The sequence below is a fragment of the Cyprinus carpio genome, chromosome B13, assembly GCF_018340385.1.
Source record: "Cyprinus carpio isolate SPL01 chromosome B13, ASM1834038v1, whole genome shotgun sequence".
NCBI classification, from domain to species: domain Eukaryota; kingdom Metazoa; phylum Chordata; class Actinopteri; order Cypriniformes; family Cyprinidae; genus Cyprinus; species Cyprinus carpio.
In genome coordinates this window covers 16,561,073-16,576,690 of record NC_056609.1, presented here as the reverse complement: position 1 = coordinate 16,576,690, position 15,618 = coordinate 16,561,073, and the positions used below count along the sequence as shown (strand labels likewise).

Below are 15,618 nucleotides of genomic sequence, written 5' to 3'. Positions count from 1 at the left end.
TTTTTTTTAACAATAAACATTCTCCTTTTTGATAGTTTTCTTGTTATTTTGGTTAATAGGTTAAAATCTACATTTCTGTGCAAGTTTTGATATGGACACTTTATTAAATGCAAAATTACTTAATTCCATTTCCGTCATGACAACTCTCGGAGGGATTGGCATGGTAATGCACATGACAATGTTAATGTATTTGGTCTTGGCGGAACAGATCTGCTACACTGCTGCTGCAGAGCAAGTACCGAGACTTGCAACTGCCAATACATCCACAACATGTTGCTGTGAGCATGTAAGAAATATTGCTGCTGCAAATATAACACATGAAACAACCCCCATATAACATACACGAATCACCTCATAGCATATCTATATAGGTGGAGCTGGGGAAGGTGGAGGGTTTCTGAAGCAAGCTGCACTGCTAAGGCAAGCACTAGTCATATATTTGAATGTTGAGCAGCAAGCTCATTGGCTACCGATACAGGAGAAAACCAATCAGCTGTGCCATGTGATAATGATGTCATTAGGTCAGATTACGTTAGACCTATCGGACTGCGCCATCTAGAGTTTCATGCCAGAACTCTGTATTTATGCATAATGTACTCAAGGATTAACATTCATACAAACAGAATCACACACAGTATTAAAATAGGTCTTTAATTTACTCAGGCCTTTAGAAAGTCTTCTAAAATTGCATTAGAAGATTTAATGATTTTAATTAAAAAGTAAATCAGTTATTTCAGAGGGTGGATGGTATCAAGATCTCTGTTATTCTACAAGATCCATGAACCAGTATTATTAACTAAAGCTAAAACTAAATCTGTTTTTGTTTATTAAAAAATATTAAACATAATATAGATTCAAAACTTAAACTGCTGATGATACACGGGCAACTTTTTTTAAGCAGTTTTGCTTGGCCACTTTTCCATTGAGAATGGGTAACAAATTCCTCTCTGGATACTTGATCAGTCGCGGACCCTGTGTCTCACCTGGTTGCCCACTGACGGCAACATTGCCCAAAGTTCATCAGTCCAACTTCACTTTCACAAATAAAATGGAAATTAAATTAAGCTTAATAAACATTTTAAATACAATAAAATTGACAAAAGCACTTAAAATTTACACTAAAATTAATACTAGAAATAAAAAAGTTACTTCAAAATATTAATAAATACTGTATTAGTATGTAAATACTAAAATATGACTTAACTGCTTTTGGGGTGCTTTAATCCTACATATACTACATGTCCCATCTGGGATATGTGAAACATCCATCTAAAACTGCACAAAATGATAAACTAGACATGAACGGTTTCCGAGTTCATTCAAAAAATGAATTCATTTGCCTTTATTATGAAAAAGAGAACATAGTGTTTGAGTCACATATGCAATTGTGAGATTGTTGCTTTCAATGTATTCCGCAGGTAAATGGCCAATATCGAGCGATTGTATATTAATGGAACAATATATTTGCATATAAATGTTGAATAAATAAAACAAGTGGTTTCTACATGTCGCACCAAGAATCGCAGACATACTGATATTGTACAGTATGGTCGTACAATATTTATTTATATTTTTGTTAACTTGTTACACATTGCGCAACAAAACGACAAGAGTCTGCAGCCACAACTTAAATGCAACAGAAGGTAAAACTACTCGAATCATGTATGTAACTCTACAGAGCTGTCAATTCAGATCTTACATATATATACATAGTGTATATGTACATATATTTTACTAAACAGATGTAGGACTGTGAACCACCGCTGCCCGGTTGATCTCAACAGACTGGAAAAAACAATCCGTGGGGACAGAAAGCTACACATGCAAATATAAACAGTAAAATAATCAACAAGTAAGAACAAAGTAAGAAAAGAAAAGGACAGAAAAAGAAAATGTCATTGAATTTTGACCACAGACCAGCCCTGCAGTAGGAATGCAGTGAGATAAATACACACATTATTCTTAGAAACCTGCACACAGAGGATTTAAAATCGTTGAGTGAAAATGAAATCCATCCTTTTTTTGGAGTGGGGTTGGTTAAAAGCAGACCCTGACAGATGGCAGGGGTGAAGGGGACTGACCGTTACCAAATCTCAGACCTCTCATCAGTTTTAGTTTGTGAAAAGTAAGGGGAGGGGGGGTAGCAGATTTTTGAATGTTTTTGGTAGTGCGGATACATACAGTACAACTTGGGTAACTTAAATTGTTGCCTGTTTCACACTCTCTTTTATTCTTTCTATTCTCCATATTCACTCATTGCTCCATAACAAATGATCTATTCCCCTTTCTTTCTCCTATTGTGGGGGCTCTTGCTCCAAGATCCAGGGGCCGAGGTGAGGGGGGTCGTGGGGGGCCTCAGCAGCAGCCTCCAGATGCAGGCTTCACTGGAGTGCTCTGGATCTTCACGTTAGACTTCTCAGCGCCTCCAGCTGTGGCTCCGGGGCCCATTCTCTTCTTGATCTCAGCAGCCATGGTCATGAAGGCCTGCTCCACATTGGTGGCGTTCTTAGCGCTAGTTTCCAAGAAAGGAATACTAAGGGAATCAGCAAATTCCTAGAGATAAACCAAGAGTTCTTTCCGTTAGAACACTGGAAAAGTGAACAATTGCAAATTTTATGTACACAAAGGCTTTGCTCCAAAACCTAGTGAGCTGCCTATATATGCAGAAATTTAAAGCAGTGTTGTCAACCACAACTAAAACTATTATAAAAAAAAAAAAATATCGTTCACTGAAATAAAAACTTGCATGAAAAAAAAGAGAGGTTGCTTTGGCAACTAACTGAAATAAAATAAAGTACTAAAATGAGTAAAACTGAAAAACTAATGTACTGAAATATATAAGGTAAGATTTCAAATTTTTACTAAAGTGTGCATTCTATATTTTTATGTTTATTGCAGCATTAAGTCATTAGCGCTATATCTACTGAAATCAAAAGTATCATATGCACTTCATCACTACCCATGTATAACATTCCAAATCAGTCTAATAGCAAGGCAGCTCATTAGGTTTTGAAATGGATGCATAATAATAGTGGAATAAGTTAAATAATACGAAGCAATAGTACCTTTGCCGTTGTGTAGTCCACCACTTTCTTTGTCGTCAGGTCACACTTGTTGCCAACCAATAACTTGTTAACATTTTCACTGGCGTAGCGGTCAATCTCCTGTAGCCACTGTTTAACATTATTGAAGGACTCCTGAGGGCATACATTTTTTTTAAAACAAATACAGTAGAGGAGAACCCTTTATTTTAAGGTATCTTCACAGGTGTTTATAGTGAAATTATGACCCTTGCTTAAGGTTTAAATGAGCTCACCTGATCTGTAACATCATAGACTACAATAATGCCATGTGCTCCTCTGTAGTAACTGGATGTGATTGTGCGAAACCTCTCCTGCCCTGCTGTATCCCACTGTAAGGAAGAAGGAATAATGAGACACCTGAATCAAATGCAAAAATAGGCTCTGAAAAATACTATTTTTATACTACTTCAACAGTAGGGCTGAGTACTGACAGATTCCACAAATAAACTCGATCCTCTTAACTAATGCTGTAAGCTAGGCCTATACAGGAAACCCCTAAATAGTACATTAAAGGATAAAATGAACAACACTTTTGTGATAAAACTGACAATTTGAAAGCCGAGACTTGGTTTCTTATCAGAAGTAACAACCTTTTGTGATTATTTGATCAAACAGTTTTTAGTCTAGTTCTGCTCACGCATATCCATTTAAGAATTTATATCCATTTATCAAAATGAAATTTAAGTACGTACTCAATATTGTTATGTTAACCAAGCCCTATTGAAAAGTAGCAGCCAAAGGTTCATCTCTGACATAATTTACATCAAAAGATCAAGTTAATTCTTCATGATGAGCATTGACATAACTCTGCTCTCTCTGATGATGTCTCTAAACATCTCTAAAACCATACCATCGAAACACCAAGTGTTCACTTTTCTTCGATTTCATGCTTGTATATTCATTTAATCTTATACACAAACATTCATTTCATTACACGGCAGAAAGGAACTTACGATTTGAAGTTTGATGGTCTTTCCGTCTAGTTCTATAGTTCTTATTTTAAAGTCCACACCGATAGTGCTAATGTAGCTTTCTGTGTATGTGTCATCCTGAAAGAAGCAAAACAGCAGGTGGATTTGATGTTTCAGTAGTCAAAACTCTCTCCACAGCGCTTTGAATTAAAATATAAATTCCATATAAATGTGATATAACTCTTTTAGTATGCACATTTATTTTGTACACAAATAAAGACAGCTGTTTATTTAACCTCTGCAAAGATTATGTCTCCGTGACAGCAAATGCAGGAAAACATATAGTCTACTCACTGCAAATCGGAGAAGAAGGCAAGACTTTCCAACACCAGAGTCACCAATCAAGAGCAGCTTGAATAAATAGTCACTGTATGAAGAGAAAGAGTAACAAAACATCAGACAGTCAATATTTGTCTTCCAATTTTTGACAGTACAATTGTGTGAAATACACGTTACTGTACAAAAGTTTGAGATTGGCAATACTTTTGAAAAAAGTCTGGCCGAGGCTGCATTTATTTGATTAAAAATACATGAAACAGTACCGTGAAATAATATTAGAATTTAAAAGCTTTAGATTTTATTGTTTTAAAATGCAACTTATTCCTGCGATGAAGCAGCTGAATTTTCAGCAAGTAATACTCTAGTCTTCAGCATTCACATGATTTGCTGATTTGGTGTAGAAACATTTCTTCTTATTAACAATGTTAAAAACACTTGCACAGCTTAATATTTAGATATATCTTGTAGAAACCAAGATGAATTAATATTAACGTATGAACTATTTTTTTTTTTCAGGATTCTTGGACAAATAGAAGTCTTTACTGTCACTTTTTTTTAATGCATTTAGCAGACGCTTTTATCCAAAGCGACTTACAGTGCATTCAGGCTACACTTGTTTTTTTTTTTTACCAATATACTACTTTTGATCGATTTGATGCATCCTTGCTGAATAAAAAAATTTAATTTCTCATTAATCTCAAAACACCCAAGCCTGAACCTAACTGTTGATTTCTTTCACTGTGTATTATACATTGTTTATTTTCTAGATGTACATTAGAAATGTCAATAAAATCCCCCTGCAACATGTGAAATAGATCAGACCCTTGCTTTCCAGCACTGTAAGACCATTTTCTGATGTAACTCAGTTAAACATGGGATAAATCGGTCACTGGTCCACTTTTGCATGCAGAAAATCAAATGTTTGTTTAACAGAAACAATGCACTTGAGGACCTCTGAGGTCGGGTGCAAGCTGATTAAGCATTCCACAGAGAGGGAATTTTACCCGTTGTGCTAAATCCTCTGTCCCTATTCAACATGCCCTAGTAAGAAAAGACCATAGGAAGGAAATCTGGTGGATCGGCCTGGTCAAGACCAGCTTATTGACTCAGCAGAACGGTTCGTTTTCATCTCCATCCTGCTCACTAAACTGAATTCAAGTCATGCTCTCCTTGTTAGGCTGAATGCAACAAACGCTTCTGTGTAGAGACCTGCTACACACACAAAAAAAAAAAACTGCATGTAAAGACCCTCTGTTTATACACTGGTTTCTGATTTCTATCAAACAGAATAGGAAGGTGTAGTATAAGTGTCTTAAGCAAGTATGTCTTGTTTAAACATGCAGATCTTAAGTTCTGCATTATATCTTAAACGGATGTTAAAAACTTGTGTCATGAATTCTGACTTGCAGTCTTTTTTAAAAAAAACAAATCACTATTCATGCTCTTTCAGGAAGCCACAAATGTATGCGCATTATTAGTACTAAACCTTTGATATACAAATCATGCGAAGAACCGAAAGAGAAAAACAGCTATCATTGTAATAACCCCTAACTATTAAAAAAACCCAAAACACACTTTACCCTTATTCTGACCATGTAAAATACAAGCAACAGCTGATACGAATTCCATTAAGTAACAGAGTTGCTTAACACTCAGTCCAGTCATAGTTGTAATGAACCGTGTAGCTTGTCATTCGGCATGTGACCTACACATGACTAGCACACAGTATAGGAAGGGATGGGCACTTCAGTTCCTTGAGACGTACTTGACATCTGCACATTCAGATATTTAGACAGGACTGTAGAAACCTCTCAATTCAGTGCCAATGGACACAGGAAACATGGCAACAAATGCCTGAAGATTATGTAAATAAATACTGATAAGGAAATAAAGATAGCACAAATCCGACTGGTGTTGTGGAAATCTGGCTATTATGCGTGTTATCTTGCTAAACCATCTTTTATTTCTAAGAAGCAGACAGAAAAACCCTGACTTTAACGCATACATTTAAGTTTAGTGGCCAAGTGAACAGTAATTATACACCTGTGATTAAAAATTTAGCGTTAAACAACAAGGCACGTGACTATATTTCTGTGTGCAGCAAAGCCAGGTGATAAAACACGTGTAAAAAGATCACACATTACTCTATAATCTTTAAAAGCTGTTTTAGCACATAAATGACCGCGACTGACTGATTACTCGCTAACGTTAGTTGTTTGAAAGACCCCCTTCCTGATACTGACATCCTTTTTTTTTTAACTAGTTAGCTACTTAAACATATTAAGGGGTCAGCAACAGGTTACCAAACCACGTTAACGATACAGTTATTTATCTTAACTTACTTCACCAGCTCGTCAAGCTGTTTACAAAGTAAGTTTAGTGAAAAGCTATCGGAAGACGTTAGTTTACATCAGCTGGCTTTCATATTAATTTCTAATGACGCCTGGCAGATAACACGTGTTTTAATAGAATTAGATGAAAATATTAACATATACTAAGTGTTAAAGGTGTGGTGTGACTAACTAATGAGCTCTACTTGACATAAATGTAACGCGGATGGATATTAAAACCGGCGGAGGTCCGCTATACAACAACAACAGCCGCTTAATCACAAAAACACTTCTTTAAAGAAAGATGACGTTAGGTGATAAAAATGCTGGTCTTTAAAATCAAGTTGTTTTCCGGCTTTGACTAAGTGAGATGGGTCACATACAGTGATATTAGTTGCTGGTAGGATTAAACACACGGCTAGTCATCATCGCCTCTGCCTGTCAAAAGTAGCCACAGGTAAATTATGAGCTCTGTAACGACAAACAAGCCGGTTAATAACTCAACCACTTACTATTCGGGATTCATCGTGGACTGGACACTGTGAAAACCGTTTGTCTTCTTACAAAACAACTCCGCGGCGTGAAGGCAGACTAGAAACAATAACCTTTCCCCCGATTAAAAAGTAACTAGCTGGCTAGCTACTGCCGCAAAGGCTAGTCGGTTGAAACCCAAAATGGCTGACTCTTCAACCAGGAAATAGGAACTCCTTAAACAGATTGCGTAGGCAATGTCGTCATCATGACCTGTGCGGAAGTTGTAGTCTTATTCAGAGATCATCTGACCTGGCCGAACGGAAAACGTCTGTAGAAAGAACTACAATACCCACATCTGTTGATTAAACGTTCACGATGAGTTCATAGTGAATTGAATCGTTCACGCTGAGAACTGCCGCAATCCTGCCCCCTATCATGAGGGGTAAGATATTACGTCATTTGTGAAACGTGGCATTGGCTGATGTGAGTGTGAGTCACTGATCAATACGTGTCAAAAAAAAAAAGAAGACCGTGACCCAACAGATAATTTTTTTTATTGATTATGAAAATAACGAACAAAGGGGTTTTCACACAAAGAAATTAAAGGTTAACACAAATGTTAAAAGTACTGACGTTTTATGACCAACCACATACTTAATGACTAGAAATTAAACATTTATGGATTTCTGTTGGTTAATGACTAGCTCCTCCACCGAACTCAACCCTTGGCTCCAGAATGTGTGTGGAAACTCCACGGAAGAAGCAGCTCCGACCTCTCCCTGGGAAAAGACCACAGTTCAATTAGGCTGACAGAAACTTGAATCAGCTGCAATTAAGGGTGTGAGCTGCTAAAATTAATGTTTTTAATAAAAAATAAAAAATTACACACAATAAAAAAACCTTTAAAACGTGTAAGTTCAAACAGCATACAAGCAATATTTATTATACTGAGGTCAGGAAATACAGTGTTTACCTTCATATTCAAAGAAATAAGCCCAATTTCAAAGCATTTATCGCCACCTATTCTCCGCTGTATGTCAGCAAGCACTGCGCGACAGGCTTCATTAGGAGACGAGCCTTGAAAGCAGACAAAAGATGAGAGAAATGTGAGCCAGATCTAATTTACTACAACACCAACACTTTTCTAAAGGTTTAATGAGATTTTCATTGACCGCCTTCACTTTACATCACCACTAAGGTCAAAAACACAAACGTCCCGATACCCAGATCCTCGTAGAATTTAACATGAAATACTACTGTGTAGAAAATGTGTTTGATTAATCCAGATTACACCTTCACACTTTGATACATGTGGACATTATCCTATATATTATTACTCAAATAAATAATACACAACTGAATATTTATCCAAGGTGATACTTTATACCAAATCAGTATTACATACTTGTCTCATCAGCTGCACAACATGAAAGCTTGGGCAGTAGCACATGATTTTGTCTCCATCACCTGTAGCTGTGGAGAGAAGGGATTATATACAGCAGGTATATTCTCCAAGTGTAAAGTGTCTCCAAAGGATCTGTATACTGCATGTTTAATAGTACTGTGATATTTATTGAGAAATAATGCATTTGTACAAGGACAAGCTCAGATGAAATGTAAAATAAATAAATTACCTGCTGCGGCACCCACCTGAAAATACAGAAAACAAGGTTGTAAAGAAACTCGTCATACTTGTACAAATTAATAATTTGATAGTACAGAAATAGGATACGAGCTGAATGATTAAAGCCCTGCAAAGCTTATTAAATAACCTATAAAGCTGCATAACTTACTGTATGATCAGCGTATAGCCCACAGCCTGGAAGAGGAGAATCTCCCACCCGCCCTGGTGACTTGAAGGGAGCTCCTGATGTGGAAACTCCTGCACAATGTGTGTACATTAAAGCACATACAAATGTTTGTTGTAAAATAACAGAATTTATACATAAATACTTGGCAAATGTCAATTCTGTATTATCAGACTCATATCGATATTGTATCATGTTTGCATGGTTAAATATGAACATGTACTACATCAGAACAATATTTTTCTGAAATAAAGCTTATTTCAGAGAATAGGAAATGCAAACATTTTCACCCTTACCTACTGTTATATTGCCACTTAGATCAAGAGCTATAAGACCTGAGAAAGTAAACAAGATTAAACCCATCACAAGATGCATAATCAGAAAATTGTGTGCTAAATGTTACTGTTATATTTTAATACATTAGGCTATACTTGGTTGAAAAAATATTTTGTCTGCCAGATTCACAACCACCACAACCTAGCTGAGTCATCTTAACTTAAAAAATGGGTTTGGTGCAGATATGATTTACTCATCGAGAAAGCGTTCACATTATATTAATCTCTTACCTATTGTATCATGCCCACCTCTAACAGGTTTATTTTTTTCGAGGTATTCTTTGGAATATGTATATAAAAAAAACACAGAAAAATGTCATTAAAATCAATTAGCAAACATGTGTTCTTTCTAGGGATTGAAATAATAATGTGGAAGAAACATCAACTGCAAGTATAATAAACTGTGTGTGTGTGTGTGTGTGTGTGTGTGTGTGTGTGTATGTGTGTGTGTGTGTGTGAGAGATGTGTGTGTGTGTGTCTGAATGAATACCCGGTAAGCAGTAGCTGAATGGTCGGAAAGCATATTGGCATTGGGTTCAGATGTAAAACCCAATTCCTGAGCAAATGCTTCTGCTCCTTCTCCAACAAGCAAGCTGTGAGGACTCTTCTCCATTACTTTGCGAGCTACACGACATGGCTGTGCAATTCTAGCAATGAAAACACAAGCATACAAGATGGTTCAGGGCCAGGTGGCATGAAAATAAATATTTTTTTCCCAAACAGTGCATGACAAATGAAAGCATTGTACCCTGGAGGCATTTGGTTATGTTATGTAAGAAATTCCAATGGGTAAAATAATTAAGGCTTTTTTTTTTTTTACCCTCGAAGTGCGGCCACTGCCCCAAATCTTCCTGGCACACCTTCCATAATTGCAGCATCACATTCAACCACTCCCTTTAAATTTGGATATCCCCCTCTGCCAACAATGTGCCGTCCCGTGTCTCCATCATCTTCAACCTCTAAGAAAATATACCTCTTACTATGAAGCAGAAAGACATAGATGCACTGTTGTTGTCTATAAAAGAAAGATACCATAATACAGAAAAATACTTACTTACTATGTATGACACACTTATAAATAAATACATTTCAACACTTCCAATAAACCTTTTAATGAAACAAAGTCTGCTTACTTTAACAAACATAGTCTTGTGATTAATATGAAAAAGGGAACTGCTAAGGTAGTAAGAATAGTTAGTATTTTGTTTTTATAAGCCACTTGAAAACCAGTTGTTAAACGTCCATATCCCTCATTTATTAACAATACCTGCATTTTTCGACCACCTTTAAATAGTAAAATTTCACGTAGTTGACTGATGAAGAGTTGATTTATATGTACCCGCCATTGCTGTTTCTACAACATCTGTGGCATTTTGTCCAGCTAGCAGCATACATCTCATTCTCTCCACTGCAGGACGAGAGAAAGACCACGTCCCCACAGCTGCCATTTGACCTCAGTGCGTTAAAACACACGTATTTATGGACGGGAAGCGTTCATTTCCCTCTTTTTTTAAGATCTAAAGCGTAAGCCCGAAGATTGTCAAACACAATTTCACAATAAAAGTCAGGGCGTTTATTGAAAGTGACCAGATTTTTAATGGACATGGGTGAGAGACCTAATAAACACATAATATTGCATTTTTAATATTTCTTTGGAAGTTGTATATACATAAAAGTGGTCTGGCTTATCAATTTTTTTTCCATACATGATTAAACAATATTACAATGTTTTGAATAAATGTATAAGCAAGGTAAAGAGCGAAATTGTAATATTATTCCTAAACATTTTATTAAGTGAAGCAGCAGCTTTTTACTACACTCTAGCACTTTTTTATTTTTACATTTACTTATTTTATTTTTTATTTTTTGCAAACAAATAGTGATATCCTCTTTTTAACTTCTGTTTTTCAATGTAACGATTTTTGTGTGTGTGTGTGTGTGCTGTTTAAACTAATATCTATGAATATAAAATAGTGCAAACAAGGGACGTGAACCCATAATGCACCGGAAACGCATTATTAAAGTCGGCGGAAGTTGTTGTGAAATCTCATGTTTTGCGCGCTCCCTGCGCTTCTGGAACTATTCTGCACGAAGCCATTGCCAGTCTGAGCGATTCTGCGAATTAACGGTTTGTTTAGACGTTTTTTCATATACAGTCCATTAAACTATTTCGGCAGAGAGAGCTGTTATATATGTAGCATGAACTGTTTGAGTTTGTAACGAATAGATGAGCTCCACAAACGAGCCCCGTGAACCACGCTGGGCTTCATTCTGCGCCGAAGGCTTCTCTCTGAGACCTGATCATTTGTCAGCCCTGGCGTCACTTTCTGTTGAATGTGAATTGTCATTTTAAGCTGCGTTGTTTATGTGATATAACATTGATTTGAACTTTCGTAGAGCCACACTGCAGTGCAAATAGCATCAACATGTCCCTCTAACGTTACCCTACTCTCGCTGTGTACATTATTCACACGTTTTATATGTTCTGTAAATTAATATTCCCTGTGAACTTAAAGTAATGACCCTGTGCAGTCTTCATTTTACAACCGAACCATTAAATTATGTCCCCACCTTTTAGATATGCACATATTTATTTGTATACAACGCACGCAAGTTTCTCAGAAGACCTAGTGCTACTCTGTTGTGTGAAAGTGTGTTTGTTAGATTGGTTTGTGTTCTTTTTCACCACAGTTCTTTTAAAGCTATTGGAGTCTTCAAGCTAGTCCTGAAATCACTACTTAGTTGCTTTGCTTCATAACCTGTCGATATGGAGCAGAACAACAGCCTCACTCCTTTCCCTCCAGGGCTGGCATCTCCGCAGGTGAGTGCTGCAGTGCTGAGTAAGCATAAATACACTGGAATACACTACACTGCTTTTAAAGTCTGCACAGATTTTGAAGTGTTAGGCATCATACACTCGGCAAGAAATGCGGAGAATAACTAGGGAACCATACAGTACGCCAGGGGTTTTCAAACGGAAACCCAAATATTAATGTCCTGGTGCAAGGGATGCCCATTGTAGAAAATTAAATGTAATCTAAATAGTTTTTGTATAAAGCACCGCATTATACTATGCAAAGTTCATATTGTTAATATATTTATCTGTTAGTATAGTATTGAACACATACATTTAAAATAAATTAAAATTAAATATGTGCAGAAGACATGTAGTATATTAAATTAATTTGAATTAAATATATGTAGAAGACCTGTAGTATATTCCAGCCTTTACATAATACAGATATTTAAATCAAAACTCTTTGAGTGCATCAGCACATAAAGTTAACAGTCTCCTCGCATCTATTCAAAGGGAGCCATGACGCCTGTCCTGCCCATTTTCAGTCCCATGATGCCGTACGGCACGGGTCTTACACCACAACCGGTGCAGAACACCAACAGCTTGTCCCTTCTGGAGGAGCAGCAGCGACAGCAGCAGCAGCAGCAACAACAACAAGCAGCAGCCTCACAACAGCAGAGTGGGATGGTGGGAGGTTCAGGCCAGACACCCCAGCTCTACCACTCACAGGTCTCCACCACAACGGCACTGCCAGGCAACACGCCACTTTATACCACACCACTCACCCCTATGACCCCCATCACCCCCGCCACACCGGCCTCGGAGAGCTCTGGCATCGTCCCCCAGTTACAGTGAGTTCTTTAGCAGTCATCACCACACAATCCTGGCAAAAACATTGTTGACTGGCTTTCAGATGAGAAAAAGTGTAACAGTGAGCTGTTAAACATATCTGAGATGATCATATCATGAGTGCACTTTATGCTGTAGTCTGCAGTCTACAATTTCTATGTATTATGTGCAAGAAAAATAAAGTATATAACACTTTATTTTTAGAATATTGTGTCTACTGTAAACTTGGGGTGCAAACTTGACTTGAAGACGATAGCACTTCGAGCCAGAAATGCTGAATATAATCCAAAGGTAAGACTAGTTTTAATTAGTTAAAATAAGCTTAGACTGTCTGATTTTATTTCCCTTTTTTTTGTATTTTTTGACCTTTTGAAAAGATTACAGTTCAAGTAGATCACAAATAGATGTTTTCTGAACAATAACATTTTATGCATCTTTTTTGGCAAAAACCTCCATTTTGATTGAGCACGAATATTCATCAATAACACTTTCAGCGTTTTGCTGCTGTCATCATGAGAATACGAGAACCCAGAACAACAGCGCTCATCTTCAGCTCAGGGAAGATGGTGTGCACAGGAGCCAAGAGGTACGAATCTGTGCCATCTGTGGACTTGCTGTCATTTTCTTCCTCCCACACAAACAGCAGTGTGTGAGTTTGCCTTTTTGTGTGTGTGCACCCACTTCTGCAGTGAGGAACAGTCCCGATTGGCAGCCAGAAAGTATGCCAGAGTGGTGCAGAAGTTGGGTTTTCCTGCCAAATTCTTAGACTTCAAAATTCAGAACATGGTCGGCAGCTGCGACGTCAAGTTTCCCATCCGATTAGAGGGCCTGGTGCTTACACACCAGCAGTTTAGCAGGTTTGTCTTGGTTTATTTATTATCAATATTGTCTATATACCACATCCCAAACTAAATTGAGTACTTTTGTGTGCCTTATTTGTTCTGAATAAATGTTTGTACCACTTGGGTTATGTTAATTGAGTGTGTATTTTACTATTCTACTAATGTATTTGCAATCCCCTGATCTTTCAATTCAAGTGTGAGCAGCATTCTGACTGTGAGATGGAAAAACTACAACACTAATATGCTGCTAATGCTTTTTCACCAGCTATGAACCTGAGCTATTTCCAGGATTAATCTACAGAATGATCAAACCCAGAATCGTCCTTTTAATATTTGTTTCAGGAAAAGTTGTACTTACAGGTGAGATTATTGTTGTATTTAAAATGGTAAAACGGTACCATGCAGTTCTAGCATGATATTGTGTGTCATTACTGAAGTTGCATAAGGAAAATTTCTTTTATTTCCAGGTGCAAAGGTTAGAGGAGAAATTTATGAAGCATTTGAGAATATATACCCTATCCTGAAAGGATTCAGGAAGACTACGTAATCTTCTGTTATCGCCGGTGAATTACTTCCTGAGCCCACCGGTATGTCTGGGGTGACCTACGCAGTTTTATTTACTTTTGTAAGCCTGTAAATATGAAGGACATATTTTCTTCACTCAGAAAGTCAATAGATTCGAGAGTTAAAAATGCTTTTATTTTTTCCCTTTTAAATGTTTTTCACCTGCTATTTGGTTTTCAAAATACTGTTTTAACTATGTCCGAACATTTTAATGTTTTGAATTCTTTTATGGTTTTATGATGTTAAAATGTTAATTTCATACTTTTACACATTCCCTTTATTAGCAGGTTTTATGTATTGCGTTACTGATTGTCTGTCAGTGAGAGGAATCAGTCTGTAGCAAGCAGTGGCCATGTTGATCAGTGCAAGGGAACTCTTTTGTTTGGAGAAGTGCATTTAGGTTATTTTCCAACAAAGCTTCGGAAACAAGTTTGCGGATCATCGTTTGTTGAAGTCATCATGTGGATTTGGCCTTTTAAGTTACGGTTTTCAAATGAGATTGGTTGACAGATCTAACGATTTAATTGCCATTTCATTGTATGACTGTAGGTCTCCCAATAGCCCCATGTAAAGCACTGACATCTTAATTTAATACTACCATCTATGTAACTAATTTACTTTGCTACACTGAATGCAAATAAATGTTTGCCAACTTCAGTCTATCACTGCATTGTAAAGTATTACTTCCATGTATGTTGTCTTTTTTTTTTTTTTTTTTCTTTAAGATTACATCTTACTTTAGTAATGTTATGATGACAGTTTTTACAACAGATAGGACTTTTAAGTGAGGAGAATCAGTGTTAGTGTGTGTGTAAGATTATTTTGGATTTCATACCAGATCTACACTAATTAAACCATAAATAATTGTATTCTAACAAGGCAGGAAATGGTGTTAAGAGGTTGACTTTAGAAATGACAGGCTTTATTTAAAACTGATATTTTAATGTTTATATATTACCATTTGATCTAGGGTTAATATATATATATATATTTTTTTTAATGTTTTGAAACTAGTATCTCGACAAGGCTGCATTTGTTTAATCAAATTTACAATAAAACAGTAATTCTGTGAAATATCATTTAAAATAACTTTTCTATTCCAATATATTTAAAGATGTAATTTATTCCTGTGATGGCAACAGTGAATTTTCAGCAGCCGTTACTCCAGTCTTCAGTGTCACATGATCCTTCAGAATCAATGTTGAAAGCACTTGTACTGCTTAATATTTCTATGGAAACCATGATACATTAATGTAGATTTGATTCTTATGAGGGAAAAGTTTAAA

General features: G+C 36.6%; 3 protein-coding genes across 6 annotated transcripts; 1 reads left to right on the top strand and 2 right to left on the bottom strand.

Moving 5' to 3' along the window:
• Window positions 1-1,306: 1,306 nt before the first annotated feature.
• On the bottom strand, window positions 1,307-7,354 carry rab1ab (RAB1A, member RAS oncogene family b). The gene is made up of 6 exons (XM_042736905.1): window positions 7,176-7,354; window positions 4,349-4,421; window positions 4,037-4,132; window positions 3,317-3,412; window positions 3,066-3,197; window positions 1,307-2,553 (listed from the first exon to the last, which is right to left on the bottom strand). The coding sequence occupies exons 1-6, from the start codon at window positions 7,187-7,189 to the stop codon at window positions 2,356-2,358; spliced, it is 609 nt and encodes a 202-aa protein (XP_042592839.1). The 5' UTR covers window positions 7,190-7,354; the 3' UTR covers window positions 1,307-2,355.
• A 315-nt stretch (window positions 7,355-7,669) lies between these two features.
• Window positions 7,670-10,838, bottom strand: zgc:153169 (uncharacterized protein LOC767799 homolog). 4 transcript variants are annotated; one of them, XM_042736902.1, is made up of 10 exons: window positions 10,620-10,838; window positions 10,101-10,239; window positions 9,771-9,927; window positions 9,512-9,560; window positions 9,242-9,280; window positions 8,931-9,019; window positions 8,772-8,787; window positions 8,543-8,610; window positions 8,111-8,215; window positions 7,670-7,916 (listed from the first exon to the last, which is right to left on the bottom strand). In XM_042736902.1, the coding sequence occupies exons 1-10, from the start codon at window positions 10,726-10,728 to the stop codon at window positions 7,806-7,808; spliced, it is 882 nt and encodes a 293-aa protein (XP_042592836.1). In that variant the 5' UTR covers window positions 10,729-10,838; the 3' UTR covers window positions 7,670-7,805. The 4 variants fall into 4 exon arrangements, with proteins under 4 accessions (XP_042592836.1, XP_042592835.1, XP_042592837.1 ...); XM_042736901.1 differs by having other exon boundaries at window positions 10,101-10,295; window positions 10,620-10,837; XM_042736903.1 differs by having other exon boundaries at window positions 10,101-10,259; window positions 10,620-10,837.
• Window positions 10,839-11,251: 413 nt separating this feature from the next.
• Window positions 11,252-14,994, top strand: LOC109083159 (TATA box binding protein). The gene is made up of 8 exons (XM_042736899.1): window positions 11,252-11,408; window positions 11,972-12,101; window positions 12,591-12,927; window positions 13,129-13,217; window positions 13,421-13,512; window positions 13,616-13,783; window positions 14,034-14,128; window positions 14,236-14,994. The coding sequence occupies exons 2-8, from the start codon at window positions 12,048-12,050 to the stop codon at window positions 14,313-14,315; spliced, it is 915 nt and encodes a 304-aa protein (XP_042592833.1). The 5' UTR covers window positions 11,252-11,408; window positions 11,972-12,047; the 3' UTR covers window positions 14,316-14,994.
• The last annotated feature ends 624 nt before the right edge of the window (window positions 14,995-15,618 follow it).

Coding starts and splice junctions, on each gene's coding strand:
- zgc:153169 (XM_042736901.1), bottom strand. CDS start 10,675: ATGTATGCTGCTAGCTGGACAAAATGCCACAGATGTTGTAGAAACAGC. Junction 9,928..10,100: donor GCAGTGGCCGCACTTCGAGG/GTAAAAAAAAAA, acceptor TTTCATTGCTAG/AATTGCACAGCCATGTCGTG. Junction 9,561..9,770: donor ATTCAGCTACTGCTTACCGG/GTATTCATTCAG, acceptor ACATATTCCAAA/GAATACCTCGAAAAAAATAA.
- LOC109083159 (XM_042736899.1), top strand. CDS start 12,048: ATGGAGCAGAACAACAGCCTCACTCCTTTCCCTCCAGGGCTGGCATCT. Junction 13,513..13,615: donor GTGTGCACAGGAGCCAAGAG/GTACGAATCTGT, acceptor CCACTTCTGCAG/TGAGGAACAGTCCCGATTGG. Junction 14,129..14,235: donor AGGAAAAGTTGTACTTACAG/GTGAGATTATTG, acceptor TTTTATTTCCAG/GTGCAAAGGTTAGAGGAGAA.
- rab1ab (XM_042736905.1), bottom strand. Junction 3,413..4,036: donor AGACCATCAAACTTCAAATC/GTAAGTTCCTTT, acceptor TCTTCCTTACAG/TGGGATACAGCAGGGCAGGA. Junction 3,198..3,316: donor TCTATGATGTTACAGATCAG/GTGAGCTCATTT, acceptor GTATGCCCTCAG/GAGTCCTTCAATAATGTTAA.